The sequence below is a fragment of the Pelecanus crispus genome, chromosome 2, assembly GCF_030463565.1.
Source record: "Pelecanus crispus isolate bPelCri1 chromosome 2, bPelCri1.pri, whole genome shotgun sequence".
NCBI lineage: Eukaryota > Metazoa > Chordata > Aves > Pelecaniformes > Pelecanidae > Pelecanus > Pelecanus crispus.
Genome location: NC_134644.1, coordinates 122,632,616 through 122,653,683, shown reverse-complemented (window position 1 = coordinate 122,653,683; position 21,068 = coordinate 122,632,616). Strand labels below are relative to the sequence as shown.

At 35.7% G+C, this 21,068-nt stretch overlaps 1 protein-coding gene across 1 annotated transcript in view; it reads right to left on the bottom strand.

Moving 5' to 3' along the window:
* Positions 1-21,068, bottom strand: part of RBBP8 (RB binding protein 8, endonuclease) — a 35,362-nt gene that overhangs the window by 1,136 nt on the left and 13,158 nt on the right. The window contains exons 5-17 of the mRNA XM_009492021.2: positions 20,001-20,076; positions 16,706-16,875; positions 15,145-15,246; positions 13,964-14,061; positions 13,187-13,314; positions 11,356-12,241; positions 11,145-11,271; positions 9,965-10,065; positions 9,045-9,159; positions 8,003-8,173; positions 7,344-7,413; positions 6,249-6,345; positions 1,564-1,705 (exon numbers count right to left, since the gene is read on the bottom strand). Coding sequence (XP_009490296.1) covers positions 1,564-1,705; positions 6,249-6,345; positions 7,344-7,413; positions 8,003-8,173; positions 9,045-9,159; positions 9,965-10,065; positions 11,145-11,271; positions 11,356-12,241; positions 13,187-13,314; positions 13,964-14,061; positions 15,145-15,246; positions 16,706-16,875; positions 20,001-20,076 — 2,283 coding nt within the window. The remainder of the gene's footprint in view (positions 1-1,563; positions 1,706-6,248; positions 6,346-7,343; positions 7,414-8,002; positions 8,174-9,044; positions 9,160-9,964; positions 10,066-11,144; positions 11,272-11,355; positions 12,242-13,186; positions 13,315-13,963; positions 14,062-15,144; positions 15,247-16,705; positions 16,876-20,000; positions 20,077-21,068) is intronic.

Sequence of the window (21,068 nt, the reverse complement as noted above, 5' to 3'; positions counted from 1 at the left end):
AGATTCCCAATGGGTAGTAACAGACAATCACCCTAACAGGATCTCTCGATCACGTGAAGTTATAAATGGACACACCTAGTTTAGACCAGCTTTCTCATCTGCTAGAACAGGCATGAGGCAACCAGGTTGGAAGAGGAAGGGCTATGATTTGTTCATCTTGAAAGATAATAATCAAGAACCAAAGGTGGTTCTAGAGTGGTGAGAACTCTCTGTCATTACTTAAAGTAAAGGAGGAATGGATTAGCCTCAGCCAAGCCCTGTCTAACCGGACACACAAGAGAAGAAAGAGACTACTCACAAAGGAAGCAGCCATTCAGCAGTGTTCCTGAGGTGCTGTCTAGCTGGGCTGCAGGATTCAGTTTCCCTTATGTGACACCCGAGACAAATTGATGGAAAAAAAAGAACCATTTTCCTGAAGCCTAACCAAGCCCAAGGAAGCTTAACGGCCTACAAATTCTATGACTAGCTTAATGCTTTGCAGTGGATATTATTAGAAGGGGAAACCTGACTAGGGCTTCAAGAGCAAATTTGACATTTGTCCCCCGCAATGTGGGGGCAGACTTCAAGTTCTGAACACCGTGTTTCTTCGAAATATGGCTTTAAATTTAAATGAACTTGACTCAGTATATCTTGATTAAGCAGTATGATTTGCACTACGGAAGTTATGTAAGTTCCTAAAAATCAAGGCTCCCTGTTCTAAAAGATTAAGGATGATACTGCAACACTATCACACAAGAACACCTACACATCTCTTGCTACATTTTCCTATGCCTGACCTGAAACTGTTACGAGAAGCGAAGATTAATGCTTCACAGCTAATAACATAAGCACAAATAAAGATATAAGTAACTCAAAGAGAGTTCATATAGGGCTCCTTACCTTAGAGTTTCACCACTTCTGAAGAAATGTACATATAGTACACTAAAACGTGGTGAGTTTGTAACATCATGAGTAAAAACTTATTTTTATACGAAGCTCTAGGATTTAGAAGAATTATTTAGGAAAGAACAATCTTCTGTGTGAAGAGGAGTCAAAAAAAACCCCAAACAACCCAGCTTTTGAGTGTCACTAACAAGCAGGGTATGTGTATTAAAAACTATTTAATCACACCCTACCTTCAACATTTCCATTATCATGTGGTATTATGGAGCTCTAAAGATACAGACAAAGGACACGAACAGTGCTGCTGCCTGTCTCTCCTCAGTAAGTACAATCTCTCAGCCTTTGCCTTTGAAAGTGTTGACCCAATTCTTGCTTTGGTTCAAAGACATGTAGGCTTTTAATTAAGTTCTATGAAAATCCCATTATTTCTGCCTTCTCTATCTAGGCTCTAAGAAAGTTTCCTTATATTGCCTTCTTCTTAGTAGTATAGGAACTGCTAAATAAAAGACAACATTTATTCAAAATAATGGCTGCTGCTAAGTAAACAGACCTCAACAAGACTGGGTGAGAAAGGCTGCTTTATGAACTAGAGATAATTTCAGGGAACTATTTGGAGGGGGTGGGGGGCGGTGTGTGGAACCCAGCTTTAAAAAGTGCTTTGTAAGCCTTTTTCACACAAACCTCTTTCCATGCAAGTTTGGGTGGAAGGAAATCCAACCTCCCAGAAATTTTCAGGAGTACTTGGAGGAATGTAGCGAAATCTGTGTCTTGAACAGGAAGCTAGTTTCTTTTCTCTCTCTCCTTCTGGAATGTCTGCATAATACTGAATGTTAGGGGGGAAGAAAAAAAAAAAATCCAAGTTAACAAATTCATACATATAGAGCAACTGCTTTACACAATGACATTGTCAATCACTGTTTATTAATACAGTTATATCTAAAAATAATGGTGAGGATAGCCAAGAGTAGAGATTTGTTATCCAAATGACAAATACCTGGCCATTATCCTAAAAACCTACTGAATTTACAGATTAAGTATAACCTTATGGTGGCAAGTTTGTTAGCTTTATATCTTTTAACATACCATAGGTACAAGGTTTAGGCATGTGTACAATTACTTATGTCAACAGTTTTACTGACTGATTTTACAAAGCTAAGTAACACAGGTGTTGAGATAGACGGGAATTTTCTAATAAACTAAGTTTCAGCTCGCATTTACAAATAAAATAGAAAAGTGAAAAAACACACTACAAAATCCATGCTGCAGAATTGTTTCCAGTGTCTAAATTTACAGTAGTAACAGCAAACTTAAATCAAAATGCTTCCTACTTTATTACCCTCAAATTAGGAGTAAATAAAGAGCTAGTTTAACTACCTGGCTGATACTGGGACTCCAGAAACTATCTGCCAGCTGGGCATTCTCTAGAGTGCATAGTAAATTGGCTAGCTACTCTTTCATCCCTGTCAGCTATACTGGGGGCTGCAATGAGCAAAGCATCTACACTCTCCAAACTTTTTTGCTGGGTGTTCCCATCAGTAGCATCATAGAAAGATGGGGGGGGGTTTCATGCAGTTTTCTACTGTTTTAGTTTGTGACTCTAGTTAGCATCTCCTAAAAATAGCAATCTGGCACCTAGATATCAGTGCACCCATACACTGTTTGATTCAAGTGGCAAGCCAACAGTCACCATCTGGATTGCACAAGAAACTTGACCTTCATAAAAGTGGTAAAACAATTCTACTGAAATGACAGTGTTACAATTCAAAAAGGGAAACTAAAGTTTAAAACCTCATTCAATCAGCTGTGAAGTGATCTAGACCGGAACAATCAGGAAAGGAACAGAATACCTCTGTCAACAGAGGTATTCCTGTCTCCATCTACTGGTAGGATTTCAGAAAAACTACTTACTTGGAATCACAGAGTACACTAATAAATTCCTTTTTTTCCTACTAGATGGCAGACAAAGTATAAGCATGTGGGTCTCCCCATCAAGAACAGAGATTCAGGTTGTTAGCAGGTGGTACCCAAAGTTTCAGATTACTGGTCTGTCTACTACAAAGTCCTGGTACACAGGACAGAATAAACTGCCAGTTCCAAAGATAATATTCAGGAACGGTTATGAGCTCCTAGTTAAAACGTTCTTCAAAACGTATTGTATATAAGCCCGGGATACTTCCACACTCTTGACAGCAGAGCCCCTTTCAGTCACTGAATTCGGAGACACTTAGTTTGAAAATGTCTGCCGCTGTCTTATACCATGTTCCCTTAAACAGGAAAAAGCCTATACCAAGACCAGAACTTAAGCAGATATCGGTAGCTTGGGGACTTGAGTCAGGTAAAGTAAGGTCACTTGCACAGCTGGACTTCAGAGACCCAGCTAGAAAAAATGTCTGTGTCACTCAGTTAAAGATCTAGAGACTAATGAAAGAAGAGGAACAAGTAATTATCATCTAGTACACATCAGTCTTCACTGATAAAAGATAAGAAGTGACATGGTGTTGAGTCAACAAAATTAATTCTAAGAATTCTACAGAACCTGTGTAAACCAAATAGATTAATAGCTGAGCCTTATTTAGGGATAATTAGCAGTGCACCTTACATTTGTCCTTTAAATAGCCTGGAATTTTAGACATCAGCCTCCTAAAAGCTTGCAGTGTGCTGCATTTTTTTTTTTTTTTAATTAAAATGGTTATAATTGGTGAGGAATATTTATGGATCAAACAATGAAAAATACAGTACAGTTTTGTAGGAACTTCTGTTCCTAGACCAATCAATAACCAAGCTAAGTACGTATCAAAAGAAATTTGAAAGTAACTTTTTCTTATTTTGGCTTGTTTAGAAATCTATTAGGATTGACAAAGAATGAGAAAGTTACATATATTTCTGCTAAACATCAAAAAGAACTCTCAGCTGTTTTCTAGATTGATCTCACTATCCACAGCATTTTCAACACACACAAAACATTCGAGCTAGGCTTTTCCATGTGTAAAAAGACATGGAAAATCTCATCCTGCAGTATCTTCACTGTAAAAGAATTGTTTACAGAACTCTACAATTTGCAGTCTCAAAAAGAGAACAAACCCTTAAAGTGTTCCTCTCATTAGTTTAGCGCAAAGTTACTTAAAGAAGAATTTCTGTAATCTAAATACATATAAAAACATCTGACTGATTCTCCTACTTATCTAAAGCGTAGCTAGACTTAATAACCACACTAACAAACCTTACTTTTACAAGCTACCAGTAACTCCTGCATACAATCTTTATCTGATCACATCGCAAAGTCATAACAAACCAAAACAAGCCCTCTTATCAAATGTTCTGCACTGTGAAGTGAATGAGATGCTTCCACAAAGTTTTAAGATAAGGACTTACAAAGGACTTTGATTAACAGTCTGCTGCGGCATGTGCAGAAGTTAAGTCTCTCACATCTTCTCAAAATGACAGATAACTCTCCCCACTCTCATACTGCATGCAGCACATGGCCAGAAACAATTTACTGATTTCTACCCACTCCCTAAGTATTTCCTTAGACTTTGGAGACTTTTCAAACCCATATGACTAATAAATAAGCCAAGACTTTTTTAAAGCGTCATTTATGCTTTGTCTAATACTCCCTTTTTCCATAGGCATTTAATTCAAAGATAGTTTTATTATGGTGCAATGACACAGTCAAGCATTCCACACATTCCAAGACATTAATCTTGAATGGCGTAGAGGTGGTGGGGAGGGGAAAAAAAAAAACCAAACCCAAACCCAACCTCCACAAAACCAACAAACACAAACTTTCCTGAAGTTTAACATAGAAACCTAATGTAAAATTGGAGCCGTAAATGTTTCCAAACACCATAGTTACCACTCTAACTTGCCAGAAGGTAACAAGAACTGGATTTCCTGAGAGAAGATCTGTAGCTTACAGAGACAGGAAATTAAAACACTCAACACATGTCTCTTGGACCAAGAAACAGACTGAAAGTTTGGGGTTTTTTTCCCCCAACATCTTGTTTTCTTTCAAACTTTGTCAAACATATTTTTGAAAGTGGTATTTATATTTGACTGTAAAACTTAATTATTTGTATTTAACGAGTGTTACCAAAGCTATTTTTCAGGAATGTGTTTTTGTTAAAAATATACTCTAATAAATTTCTTCAGCTAACTAAACGTGACTTAACTACAAAACAAATAGCATGAGAATCTATGAAAAATGTTGGTTCTATATAGGTGTGGAAATTAAGTGAAAAGATTCCAGAGAATCCATCATTATTCAGTCATTAATATATGTCATAATGTATAAGATCATTGCCTAATTGACTCCAGCCTGAAAGTCTATTAATGACCAAATGAAATATATCCTTACTACACATGTAATTACTTCAATATTTTATCTCTATACCAAGTATCTGAAAGAAGTTTAGTAATTTGAAAGGGAGGAAAGAAGCGTAACATGAAACCTAAAATTTCATGCTTTTTAACCTGCTAATGTAAACATTTTTGCATGTATTTGCACATATATACACACTGGCACCCATGCTGGTGCAATTATCTGAAAACATGGACACCCCAGAAAACAAGGAAAAAAAATGAAATCAAGATACATCTATATATAGGTACAACAGGACACAGAACTTACTTATTCTGGTACCTGTAGAGCTTTTGAGCTGAAGTTTAGAAACTTGTAATAATTCTTTGACTAGCTAATGTATTTTTTATTAACAAAAATCTTACTGGAACCACTATGTGAGAAGTTTAGATTGGATATTAGGAAAAATTTCTTCCTGGAAAGGGTAGTCAAGCATTGGAACAGGCTGCCCAGAGAGGTGGTGGAGTCACCATCCCTGGAAGTGTTCAAGAAAATGGGTAGATGTGGCACTTGGGGACGTGGTTTAGTGGGCATGGTGGTGTTGGGTTGATGATTGGACTGATGACCTTAGAGGTCCTTTCCAATCTTAATGATTCCTAGTTTTTACTTTCATTATAAATAATCCAGCCACCAAGCCAGGAAACATGAAATTGCTACTATGCCCTTAATTGGTTTAGTGGTGGACTTGGTAATGTTAGGTTAATGGTTGGACTGGATGATCCTAAAGGTCTTTTCCAACCTAAACGATTCTATGATTCTAAGTTTCTATCCTCATACAGATACACACAAAAAAATTAAGACTTTCTAAGTTACATGCAGTTACTACAGTTAAAAACAAACCAGCCAACCCAAAACTTGGTAAAACAGCTTTGGTAAACACTTACTTCTCTGCTACTGTGGGTACTGATGATGATGCGACCAGATTCACAATTTTAACAGCACTTTAGCACTTGGAAACTAGCAGAGTTAGAAGAATGGAAGGCTGACCAAATTTTAAAGCACTACTTACTATTTCACATTCCTTACAAGTATGGCCGGGCAATTTTCTTCTTTCTTCTTTTTTTCGAATAACCTCAATATGAGGAAAATCTAACACAGTATTCTTTCTGAAAAACAAAAATGTTTTTATACGATAGTACATTTATTTCTCCTACATGTCTGGAAATTTTTGGGTTTTAGAATAGAATGAAGGAGAGACTCAAGAAAAGAAAAAAATATCAGAAAATGCCTGCAAAACCCAATCATACTGCATTTCATAGCCAAATAGGACTATTTTTGTAACTAAAACAGTTCCAGGATTTTTAAAATGTAACATGATCTTTTACATAACCAGAGATGTGCATGTCCTCATTATGGCTTTTCACAGTGTGAAATTACTACATAAAATTACTCAAATACAGATCTGCTGTAGAGTATTTGTTTTGTCCGCAGCACAGTTGTACTTGCACTAATTTCTGCAAGAGGAACATATGTTGGGGTTCAAGAACAGAACTAACAGATTCTTTTCAACTTATCTGCTCACAAAACACTAAACAAATTTTCCTCTATGAAGACAACATATGCTAAGGTAAAAAAAATAAGCTAACAACTATTTAACTGAAAGGGTTGGCATCATTACGAAATGAAGATGCAGACTACCAATGATGATTATACAGAAAGGCAACAGAGGAAGCACTAAGAGGTACAGCTGTTAAACATTACTCATTTATTGCCTAGAGGAATGGGCAAAAATGCCAGAGAAGGAAAGGTTTTATTTGTACAAGCAACCCATAGGTTCTTTGCTCATAAACTCATGCATGACCACATGCCTGTAAGAAACAGCATAGATTACAAAATACCGCATTCAATAAAATTATAAAAAGCAGAAGAGGCAATTCCTTCTCTTCAGCAACTGTGATAGACAGGCATCTCAATGTGTTTATTTCCCGCCTCCCCACCCCAGCTTTTATCTAAGGCTTTTATCTAATTCACTAGATCTTTTAACATGTGCATCTTCAGCTGCTAGTACGTTACGCACAAACACATTTATTTTATGGAAGACGACGTTCCCTATAGGGAGGATATAAAGAGCCTTAAAATGCCTATACAGAACAAACTAAATTACCTTTCATCACTTTTGAAATATGGCTCCACAAAAGCTTTCTGCTTGGCTTTATCTTGTTTATCCTCATGTTCTGTAGATACACATGCAAAACAAAAAATTACATGTCATATAAGGTTAACAGACTGCCTGCAGAAACGTCTCTAACATTATTACCCAGCTATTAAGAAATACAAAAATGCCATGTACATTCAGTCTGAGACAACAGATTCAAACCAGATACTAAAAATAATATAGAATTGATTGAACCAGTGATCAAAAACATTACTGGAGAACAGCAGTGAGACAAGTAAAAAAGATAAGCAGAATAGCAAAGGAAAGGTTGCTTAAAATACAAAATACTGTGAAACCTTCCATAGAACCTAGGATAGGAGAAGAAAGGAAGCAAGTAACCTGCAGCCAAAACCAGGTGTTTTCTGTAAGAGTCACTTTGCTGTACAGCTCCTATGCCAACTTCTGTGGTAGCTATATAAATGAACTACCAAAATAATTTTCATATTAGTTCATGTTATGTCCTTACAATGAATAAATTTTCCCATGAATTTATGAAAAATGAACTCATGGTTTATGTGGCATATTTGTTGCTAGAGAACAGAGCCTGATTTCAAATCAACTTTTGTAGTTTAACCAGGATAATAAAGACAAAACAAATTATATCCCACTCTTTAGTTTCTTGCTTGCTGCTGTTATTCCCTTATCCTGCTCTTCATCATGAAGAGTTTCTTTTTCATCACATGCAGAAGGACTATCTTCTGATAGGCAGGATTCATATTCTTCATGGGTTGTCCGATCAAACATTTCTGTTAAGGTATCATTCATTTTTTTTTCTCCTCCTATTGCAAAAAGCATAATGAACATCCAAATCAGTCTCTCAACAATTTAAGTCAAGAAAGCTTATTTTGATTGAATGTGTATCAAAAGAACTAACACTTCCTGCTCCAGTATTGCTTAACTCAACACCAGCAATACATTTATTCTTTCTGCAACTTCTCTGTCAATCTTCTGAACGTGGACAATGCTCATCTATTTTCCATAAAGATACCTTGATTCAATTTCTAAAATTCAATTAATTATTAAATCACTTTGATATACCTTTAACCTTAATCTGGATACATGAAATTTTTGTTCTTGTAATTACAGAGTTATCCAAGCAGAAGGAAATACTTTCTGTGGGTAGGAGATAAACTACGGAAATGTGATCAAGTTGCAACAGCTTAAAAAACCAAAACACACCGTTAAAAGTCACTGCCCTGCAGCCATGATTCACCACATACCATAAATTAAATGTGATAAACACATTTGGATATAAGCATACTAGTTCTATTTATATGTCATTAAATGAAATTAGTCTTCCCATAGAAAGTTTGATATGATTACATAGCAAACTTTCAAAGCTGTTTAAGAGTGATTGTTGCAGGTGAGATCAGAAATATTATATGGTTAAGTATTTAACTCTTTAAGCACTGTAAAAGCATAGCTACTGACTATCTTTTTTTTAATCTATGTTAAAAAAAATCATCAATAACCACTGACACTACTAGGAAACAGACTGACCTTTGTAACCTGCAAAAATACATCAGCGCTGTTTTACTGCAAACCATTTTCTACTATCTATTCATACAGGGGGGAAAAAAATGCCTTTCACTCTTCCCTCCTCCAAAAAAAAGGTAAACCAGAGGGGGGTGAAAAAAAAAAAAGCCTTACTTGGACTGCTTTCCTGGTTTGGCTCTTGATTTTTCATTTTTAATAGCACACTTTCACTAACATATGTATAATCCGTATCAACAACTTCTGCTCCAACTCTTGACTGAGAACCATCCTAAATAAAAAAAGGCAAACATGACAATTGCACTCAGAAGCAACTGGTGTAGCCAGTGTCATTGCTGTATATCTGAAATGCTTTCATAACAGTTACTGGCATCTTTCTGAACACTTTCTGTGATTTTTTTTTTTCTGCAGTAATGTGTGCATGATAAAGACGTAAAATCTAGGTAAGAGAATAACATGTTTTGAAATTCAAATGTGAAGCATTTATCTGGTGGATTGCATTACTCAATGGGCAAGAAATGCCTTAGAAGTTTTCATATTAAATTCTACAAAGATAAAAAGAAATAATGAAACATACAGAAATTAAAACCTGGTAAAATTAATACATTTTAAGATAGCCTTTAAGTGGGATAAAACAGACTTCAGGGAAATTCTGAGAGATCCTAATAACCAACCTGCACCCAACTCAAAGAAACGTAATAGTCTTTAACTGCGCATTTTCTATTACTTAACATAAAGAGATATCACAGTGAACATTTTCACAGGAAAAATTATAAGATTTAGAACATTTTTTTTTGTCTTAGAAGAAATCCCAATCTACCCCCAAACACATCAGTTTCACACCAAGTACCCACCTGGCTGAGTTTATCAAATACAACTAGACAGTGGAAGTGTTTTAGGATAACTGTAGTGTACTATGCATAAACAAACATTTCAGGAGTTCAAACAAACATCACATGAGATTAATTTAGACTTTTTTAAGTGGTTTTGGTTTGCCCAGAATAAAGTTCATGATACTACTTTTGTATGCTTTTTTTCAATATCATAAAACATGCAGACTTGTTACACAAGTTTACCTTTGTATCAATCACAGTAATGTCCATTTTGTACTGTGAAAGGTCAGCTCCTGGGTCTATGCTCCACTGGAGGTTTTCTAAAGAAGGTTTATCTTTCAGGTCTGGATGCAGAGAGTATGAGAAAAAAGGCAAAAAATCAGAATCCAATTCTGCCAACAGCATCTTATGGTGTCCAAATTATAAATCAACTCACCTTTGGGTTTAGGGATTGATTTTTCTCAAAAAAATAAATTGTATTTTGTCCGAAGAGTTAGAAATAGAACTTTAAGTTTTCTGTCATATTCAGGGAGCACACCACTCCTTTGTGTTTGTATGAGGTACATAATACATAAAATACTCTTGCAGGTAAAAATCTCTGTACTGTGTAAATCAAGTAGTATTAACGCTGGACAGGACACATTAGATCGGTAAGAATACAAAAGCCAGGTCTTAGAATACAAAAGAGTACAAAAATGTCTGGTCATTGCTCCAGAGATGGCTCTTGATTTATCTGTGAAGTAGACGTTCAGATTCCAAGCTACATGGCCACACCAACTGCTGACGGGGGTTTTTTTGAATTCACAGTGCGAGTATTTCTAAATAAAGTTTGCAGTGTAACAGCTCAGCTAAGGAGTACAGAAGCAGCGATTCTACAATCCCAGTTCAAAAAATAAGTTTTCAGACTGGGACCGCTTAACAGAAAAGAAGATACAACTTCTAGGAAGAGTATCTGGCACCATCTGTTCATTAGCATTAAAGGTACAAATTTCTTTAATAGATCATCAGGAATCATGAAAAATATTAACAAAATTACTTATCCTTTCACTTAAGTACAGTTTTCAAGCATTTGATGTAGTTAGCTTAAACTCAAACTTCCTGAGGTTTTATTTCAGTGTGTTATTCACACGCTGCAGTAAACAACAATGCTAAATAAAAAGAAAGAACAAGATTCCTAGCCTGTTGAGTTTACAGCTGAATGCCAATGATGTATTTATTATATAGTGGCAAAAGAATGCCAAGAAGACACAGACTGAAAATGTGGGGGGTGATCTTGAGAAGTCCTAAATAGGATGAGACTAAGTTAGAAGGAGAACAGAGTAAGTGATTAAAGTGGGAGAAAAGAAGGTATGAAAATTTCTGTTCAACCATAGCACAGGCTGGAGGGGCCGGGGCAACAAAAGGAACATTTTCATCAAGTTACCTTGCTCATTTTGCAGTGCTTTATTTTTTGATAGTCTACAAGGGTTTGGTTGAAGTACAGATGCTGGTTCAGACTCTCCATGTCCTGTCCTTGTTTTCTTTCTATTTGGTACATGGCCACTGGCAACCTAACAACATATTGCAATTTTACTATTTCCCAAAACTTAAACATAATACTTCAAAGGAGAAGAAAAAAAGTCAGAAAAGCATACCTTCACATCTTCAAAAAGTTGCTCTGTCTCTGCAAAACTTGGCAGTGATGCAATTTTGAAGGGAGGAACTTCTTCTTTCATTTGGATGTGGTTTTTCTTATCTGGGAATGTTTTTCCCAGCATTGCCTCTTGTACATAGGATTCCTCTTGTAAATCTGTGCCAAACAAACAGCTCTCATTGTTGGCATTTGGAATGGGTGATGAACCTTCAGGAATGGACTTCCCTAGCTGTGAAAAAATGTCATGCAGAGTCACCTGCTTCAGTCTATTTTTACAGGTCTCCTCACTTCCTTGTTTTTTCTCTTGACAACGAACTCCAGAGAAGCGATCAGAGAGATCCAGGGGCTTATCAACTGTATGTTCTCCATTAATATGCTGAATGTCTGATCGAAAGGGCATAGAGTTCTCCTTGTTGAAGGATGTTTTTTCACAGCTAACTCCATGCTCATCTTCAGCTTTCTTTCTCTTAGCACACCTGCTTTCTAGCTGCCTCTGGTGTATGAGAAGGATATCGCTCTTGTTCACCTCGTTTTTAGCTGCACAAGTGTTTCCAACACAGGTTACAGCCTCATTAGTATTATTTTTCACAACCATTTGCCTTATGATAGAGGACTGGCTGATAACTGAGTTGATTTCAGTTCCAAGATTCAGTGGTGCAACAAAAGCAACATCTTCAGATTTTGATCTACTTTTATGAGATCTGGAACTGGAAGAATTGTTGAAGAGGTTGGTTTTGAGATTAGGCTTCAATCCTGAATCTAAAATACAAGAGGCGTGACTTGTACTTGCGTTGCTCTTCATACTGCTAGAAGCTCCAAAAACAGGAGAGGCTACCTGAGAATCCCAGTCAACATGTGGTGGAGTATTCTGAGATGGATCTGAAAGACTGAATACAATGAGATGAGATATTTTTCTGGAGTACACAGGGGGCTGGGAGAAAAGAAGGGTATATACAAAAATTGTAAGTTTCCTATCAGTGATCTACTTTAAAGCTGTCAGAGCTGCTAGTATTACTGAAAACAGAAGGAAAAAGAAAAGGGAAATTTTTGGTCTAGGAGTAAGTAGTGTTGCACTTAGAGCTGTAAAAGACAAACAAAACACAGACCTTGTCCTTCATTTTAGTATGGTGTAAATTCTGTTCCACAGTCAACTGAGAACCAATGACAGAATTAAGCCTACCTAGGAATCTCTTCTACCAAAGTACTCCCTACCTTTCAATGCAGCAAAATGGAAGAAAGTGAGAATGGTTGTGATAGCAATCTATCTAGGTTCTTGTATAGATCTTATAACCACAATAACAGATGCTCAAAGCTTCTGCAAGTGAAAGAAAAATGTGCAAGCTTCTTTCAGGTACTCTATTTTTACTTGTCATCAATAGAACATACATTTAAGATGACAAATAGGGGCTAAAAAATTTTCAGTTTAGACCACAACATCCTGAGGAGAGTGAGAAGGGCAACAGTCAACTGGTATGACATCTAGTCAGCAAAAAAGTTTTATGATCATTTTCCTACGCCAGCTCCAGGCCCCTTACCCCCAGGTTTACAGGCTTCAGAAGATACCTCGCAATAACAAGAAGTGAGTGAGGGAGGGACTGCGTACATAGAAAGCCCGAATCAGAAGTTTGAGAATGAAGTCCACAGTTTTGCATTCTATCAGTCCCTTTGCTTCTAATGTTATTTACTTGAAAGAAGCCCGTATAATATGAAAATATTTATTTCCACGTCTGTATCTTTAAAGCAAACTGCCATAAGGTTTTAAATTCTCCTAAAACCAGAACTTCATATAAGCCTGTTTAAAACAATATTATTATAACCAAGTGGAAACACACCCTAAATTATTGTCATCATTTCTTGATTCAGAAGCTGGATGTTTTCTTGAGTCTTCAGACTGCATGCTCTCTGGGGCCTGGCTCATAACAGTATTAGTGCGGGGAGGACTCAGTACACTCTGGGACTCCTTGCAAGTGGTGAAGGAAAACAAAGAAAGGAAGTGTGAGAAGCTATTAGAATTAAAAATTAGAAATATGCTAGGTTTGCACATAAATACTCTGAAGACCCATTCAAATTGAACCATTCAAAACTCTGAAAAATAACAAAAGTTACAAGAGAGATGAAATTTTGACCAACAAGTTTAAAGAAGGCTTATGGAAATTAAAAAATTTCATCATTCAAATACACATACACAAAAAAGTAGTCTGTAGATTGTAGCTGCTGACAAAACCATCAAATAATCTCACCTGAGTCACCACTCTCATCACCAAATAATCTTTTTTAGTGTCTTAGACTTGATTACTGCATAAAGGGAGTTTGGCAGACCCAAGGATTTAGTCCACTGTCTTAGTCAAACTTGAAAATTGCATACATAGCAGGAACTGCGCCCCTACCCTCCTCCCCAACCCCCGGACAGGTTATATATATATAACAGCACAGTTATATCTCTTCTTGCTAGAGCAATTCTGTAATGAGTAAGCAAAAGCAAATTGAAGCGAGCTTATTAGAACTCAGAATACTTTTGCAGAACTTTAATGCAAAAGAGAAAAATACTGTTTTCAAAAACAACTGGCACAAAAACCTGATTATGTAAGAAATCTGAGAATACTACTTACAGATTCCTCTTGAACAGCAAGTCCAATTGTTTCTGCCACAACTGCAGCCAAGTTAAAAGATGGCTTTGGAACAGGATAGCCTCCCATCCTGGGTTTATCTTTATGAGTAGAAAGAAGCTCACAATAAGTTACATACACATTATAGTATCTTACTCCACTCACACAGATGGTACAAACACAGAACTAAAAAGATCACAAATAAAAATTGGCAATTATGGAGATAGTTTGACCTGTGTCAGATAAAAATCGTATCTGGAAGTGGTAAGTGGAGAAGGGGGGGCAAAAGAAGAGTTTCTGATGGGAGCAAACTGCTGTATCATCACAGAAAAATATGCTTCCAATTTGAATACAGCTCCCCACAATTAAAATACAAAGACAAGTCAATGTAAAAGTTGCTTTCCAAACTCCCAGTCCAGGGCATGAATAGTCTGAGAAAAGCATGTAGAACAGTGATAATGTATATTTATAGTAAAATGCTTGTGTTGCATATTGCCTAGGTGACACTTACTCTTCCCATGTTTTTAGTAGGAAAACAAATAGATGAACTTCCCTTCTTTCAGGGGTTTAACATTACTCACTTTATTAAACTGGGGCAAAGCAATATGATGGGAAAGTACAAGAACTACAACGATCACAACACTGACCTGCATGAATAATTCCAAAATGCTGATTCTCACAGTCGTTTATAAATTTATAAATACTTCACAGAAAAAAAAATCAGGGACACCGAAAGTTCTTGTCAAAGAACTGTTTATGGAGAAGGACTTAAGACTTAAAGACTTGTACCAATTCACAATTGCAAAAAAGGGAATAATTAACAGGAGCACTTCTAAATGTTACATATTCATGTCAGACAGAAGTGCAATTCTCAGAATATTTTACCTCCTGTACAGTTGGAAAATCAGACGCAAGACAATTGGATAAGTTGCCTAATATATAAGACAACCGCAGTAAAAGCTGCACTGAGCTGCTTTTTATTTCTTGACTCTAAGCCCTGATGCTATGCCACTAGATCATGTACCTAGTGGCATACAGACAGGCATTACAAGATAGGCATTTCAGCAGCAATTCTGTGACTAAACATAATATCCTTTTTCTGACTCCTGTGTTTAAAAAGAGATGAACCCTCAGTTTTACAACATTTTTGCCTTATTTTGAATGGCATTAGAACTAAATCTTACTTGGTACAGGGGACAGTTGTGGATCACAGGTGTCTGCCACTAGTATCTCTTCTCCATGGTGACTGTTCACTTGTGTCGAATACAGCGGAATTTTTCCAAACTCTTGGAGGAGATGTAGAAACATTTTCACACAGTGAAATTAGGTATCCTGTTGTGATAATTTTGTGTAGATACAGACAATGATCCTGATCTTAAAAGCACTTGAATGTGAATTTTGTTATGTCAGTAGATTCAGTAACCTAAGGACATCTGACTGTCTTTATTCTGAGGTATCACTATGACAAATTAGTCACAAATGTTTCATATTAATCCTTCCTCTCACAAATATGAGAGCGCCAGTCAGCCATAAAACAATACTGACACATAATTACATCACTTCCTATACTAACCCCATAAAAAGTATGCATTCGATCTATATTTGACCTGTTAATATGGCAGCAGAACTATTAAAGACTAAACTATCCGAGGGAATAATTTTCTGCATCAGCTAAGGTAACAAAAAGGTGAAAAAATTGAGATTTTAATCATGACCAACTTTGTGCCATGTAGTCCTTTCTATCTGGACACCAACAGCTTTTCATAGCTATTAACTCTGATAGGTATTTACACCATTTCCTACATATTTAACTTTGGTTTAATTTAGTAGCTTGGTTTTTTTATTCAGAAAATGGAGAGAAGTAGGTATATTTAGAAAGGAGAAACTACTTACAGCACTAAAATTACATATGCAAAACACAGGGTGAGAATAACCAGCTTGCCCTCTTCTCCCTACAGTTGTGCTATTTTTATTCTTGGAAAGAAGCTTTTAGTCAAGACTTATACTGAGAAGTAATAATTTATTATTTAAAATAATTTATCTTGTGGAATAAAAAAACCCTAACACATTAAGAGCACCTGGATTTTTTAATTATATTTCCTGTGTATCATTAAAATACAAGCCCAAAGTCCCTTATTTCACAAAAATATTTCTTACAGTTAAAATACATTGGAGCTATTTCTGTGACATTACAGAACGAAGTTTAGAAATTAAATGTGCACAATACTTCTGGACTTAGACCCAAAACAAATTCAAACAGTGTATCAGTACCAGAAAAAGAAAGATCATGTAGCTACTAGAATTAGATATCTATCAGTTTCAGTAGTATTACTTTAATTGCAGAGTAATTGCTGAATACAGCAAAACATTTATTTCACTCTCCACTAGGTGGTGACAAAGCTGTACACACAAGTCAAACCCTAACAGATTTTTTTAGTTTGGAGTTACAGAAAAGATATGGGTTGGAAAGCTGTTATATTTGCATGCTTATGTGTATGAAGAAAAGTAGGAGGTTGAGACAAGCTTTGAGGACATCGCTGATATAACAGTTACTGCTAAAGACATTTTTCCCCTGACTCATGTATTATAGCATAAATGAGAAAAAGCCAAACAAAAAAATCCACAAGACTACTTTTCTTTTTTAATTTTCACCCTTTGCAGTCAAATTTATACATCATCTTTTTCTTTAGTCCTTAAAAATATATTTTAAAATTAATTTAAAAAAATAAAATATAATACTCTTACCACTGTCGCTTTCTGCAAGTTCCAAATCTGTGTGTCTGTGTTCTGTGTATCGGATATGCCTATGCTCTTTTTTTCTTCTCATACGATTAACCACAGAAAACGAAGAAGTCATAACTGGAGAATCTGGAATGACTCCTTCTTCTACTTCCACTGCTTGTTGCTTTTGCTCCCTGGAGACCAAATTAGGTGGTCAAATAAAACCCCAAGCCAGCAAGACGAAGAGATTTCGTTTCAGCAAGCAGGACAATCATATGGTTCAAGAAAGTAACAATTTAGAAAATACAGCCATCTCAATAACATCACAGTGCAAAAAAGTAATACTAGAGCCCAGTTTTTAGACACGTCTGACAACAAACTCACACTTGCTCCATCAAGCCTAAAACCAGCATACAACCCTAGCTCTTCACATTTGAAGTCAACATTTAATTACTGCACTATGGAATTTTTTTTCCCTGGAAGAAACTAGGGAGTGTAGAGTTTCTACCTTGTCCTCTGAAGCACGTGCTACTTGAATGAAAGAATGTTGAAATGGATGGACTAACATCTCTCTTCCTGTATGGAAGTCCCTGCATACCCCAAGAATACTAACTGCCTTAAAAACAAAACAAAAGCTTTTGGACAATTTTAGATGGTGATGAACTGCACTATACTAAAAACAATGCCTCTCCAGACCACTGGATAAAGCCTCTTATTCACCTCACAAAGGTCTTCAGAGAGGAGTGTAAAAAGCAATGTACATCATGTAAAACAAGTAATGTAAAGCACAACATGATGAAGTTTCTTTTCTCTCACAGTCAGCTATAACAGTATGTTGCAGAGTCAGGATATAAAAATTAGCATTAACAAATAACTATGTCTTTTCTCTCCAAAAACTCTATCTAGACATAGCAAGGAAGTAACAACAAAAAGCCTTAATTTCAGTTCTTTTAACTTAAATACAGTTTGTTTAGTACTTAATAAGGGCATTGCTACCTGTCACATGGTGGTGGTAGTGAGAAATGGAAGAAGCAGTAAAAGAAAAACACAGGAAATCTAACTCAGCCGCTTGGTCATCTTTCTGCAGTAGCACTTTTCCTTATCACTCTCAAGAGAAAACATGGGCCAAAAGATCATTTCCTAACTATAGAGAGAAGGATGTAAGTGTTTGATCTAAGGGAAGAAGAGGAAATATGGATATATTTCTGCTTCCACTGAAATGAACCACATGATCTTATATAAATAATATAATAACATGATGGAGAACTGTAGAAAGCTCCCTGGCTTGAGATAACAAGCATTTTTGCAGTTAGGCTTTTTACCATGACTAACTTTGAACACTTATACGACAAACACTGATGCACTGATGCTCTGAAGTCTTGACAAATCCTATTGTTTGATTTTGTAATTCCTCTTTTCTAGCACATTTACAAAGAAAACACCATAACTGGAAAACTATATCATCTACTAACAATATCTCAAGAAACAAATCAAAACAAACAGTAAAACAATACATTCATCCAGTTACTTTGCAAATTTAAGTTAGCTGTTGGAGTTCTCTTTAAACTTACTGGCACATACAACCTTGTATAACAAATTAGCCTACTATAAATATATTTTTCTGTACCTTACTTTCATGCAAACCAAGAGGTAGTTCCTACATACCACCACAAAAAACTATCAAAGGAAGAAGCTGCCATACGTCATAAATATGCAATAAATAATTTCTGAATCATGGAAACATTTATCTGAGACCCCAGAAAAGATTTTTTTCAGAAATTTCCTTGCTGTTTGCATCCACGGATAATGAAATTCTTATCTGATAAAGGACCAGATAATACAATTCTTCTAAAATTTCATTGATTTCACTTTTATAAAGGATTCTTAGATTTTTTCCTAAAATATTAAACCTTGGTAACAAAATACAGAAAACTGCAAAAATCTTATTTCATGTCATGCACCAGAAACAATGTTACCTTGCACCTACTTGATGATGTTATATTGATTTAAGTTGTTCATTCTAAATAAAGTAGCACAACTAAAGTTCAACCAAAACAACCAAATGCAGGGGCTGTAATCACAAACAGCAGGACCATCCTCATTAATTACTGTTTATCCACTCAACTCTGCACTCATTTAAATGACCACCTAACATTCAGAGCAAATAACTTACTGTTTCATTGTTCATTCTCAACTTTCCTACAGTGGCCAGAGATTTTTACTGGAAGCTATATTGCAAGACTGGGGATCAAACTGACACATTTGGATGGATCTGTCTGGTGTCAATTTTTTTCATGTCACCTCCTAACTGCTGTCAAGCTGCACAGGAGAACCATTATTGAGAAGCATATAGAAATTTGTTCCTACTTGGTATTAAAAAGGAGTACTCCTAGGATCATGAAATACGTTACTCCAAGAAGATGACATGCATATAGAAAAAGAAAGGATGATTAAGGTGCAAATGATGGGAGACAAACCAAGAAACACAAAGCAGTAGGACCACAGTAATTTTGAATTGAACTCCAAGCTGTTTTACTCCTCTACCAAAGTTGCTTTCTGACAAAGACAAGAAAAAATTACATGCAGAAAAAGCCTTACATATCAAGTGCACACATCCTGTCCCATTCCTCCTGTGCACATACACAACTTGTTCACAGATAGACAAAACTCAGGTAAGTTTCAGATGATGTCAGACCTATAGTCACAGCTATACAAGAAAGGAATACTACCTCTGCCTTGCACAGTGCACCGTATTTGCATATTAACCACAACGTTATATGGCACATTCTTGCTATCATATCAGATTACAATTGGACAGTCAATGTGTAGCTCATTATTTTTATGGGTTTTTTTTTCAAAAAATTACCTTTTCTTTTTAAAATCGAAAAATTATAAGTTTATCTAAAAATTTATTGCAAGATCCTCTGACTTTCTGACGAGGTGAGAAACTACTTTTCTGAAGTCTTAACCTAGGAGGAAAGAACTGTGAAGAGTCAACAGAGGAATAAAAGAATGAGATGTAAGGCTTTGCTATGCACTGTGACCAGAACAATCTTGAACAATCATGAAGTCAAACAGAATTTCTATGACAAATCTATCTCTCACTTTAAAAAAAAGATGCACACAGTTAAACCAAAAATTCTGCACAATACAAAGATGCTAGTTTTATGTTGTTAATAGTGGCTGTAGATTATCTTTTCACAATCTATTAAAAAGAGGAAACTCAAGTTTTAAAGACTTAAAAACTGGTATTTGTATTCCTAGACATTACTAGTAAGGAATGAGGGGGGGGGAATACCCAGAAAAACTCAAAACTTACTCCAACTCCTTCTGTAATTGCTGGAACTGTTCAGTTATCTTTTTATTTTCATCCTGTAAATTGTTCTTTTCATTCACTGAAAAAAAAAGACAATTAAAAAAAAAAATATCAACGCACACATTAACAAGTATCATATCTAATTTTGTAAGGTCCTTTAGGGAGACAGAACCAATTCTAAAACAGAATACCATACACCCTCTATGGCTTACCAAAATGAATTTTCAAGCTAGTCATTAAAAAGGTTGTAAAATGATGTGCTAGAAAAGGCAAATGTGTCACAATTACTGGATCACAATATTAGTTCCACACAATCATTAACTACTTTTGTCCATGTACATACAAGTAAGACCATGTTGTAAAGAAGAATGAATTGCTCACTAGACTCCACGGACAAGATTGCTTCCTTAGGTTGAAGACATCCTATGAAGTATAATCAGAATTTGGTTTTAGCCACTGAAGTGACCAGCTAATTGGAGAGAATGGGAAAAAAACCCCAAATTCTTAAAAAAAAAAAAATCAGTTAAATATTTTGTCAGAAATCTTTGATTTACTTTTCTTAATTTCCAATTCATTCTGCCCATACTTCGCACAAGCTTATTGCATCACCTTCAGCCTTTTTTCCATGCTGTCTCAAACTAATACAGTGATAGCTCCCAACTTTTCTGGTCACTTTAATTTTTATTTTCTTGTTCTTATTTTTTTTGTTGTATATTTTACCTCTGGACTAACCTTTTTTGTTGGCTGTTGGAAAGACATAAATTGTCATATAGATCTCAACCCAAACCCATGGAATACTACTGTTCTGTCAGACAGTGTTCAAGAAGATTTGTACCTAATAGGTCTCACTTTGATTTTTAAGGCTCAGAGATTTATTTAAAGATTGGTTGTACCCTGTTAATCATTAATCTCAAGAATTCAGAATATTTTTATATACATATCCAATACTAAAAGTCCTTGAAAAATTGATGTATTTTATATTAGTACAGAATCTAATATTTCTATAACTTAACCACTGAAAAGCTACTTTTTGTGTCTGGCATTTCCCATGTTTTAAATCTCACTGAATGT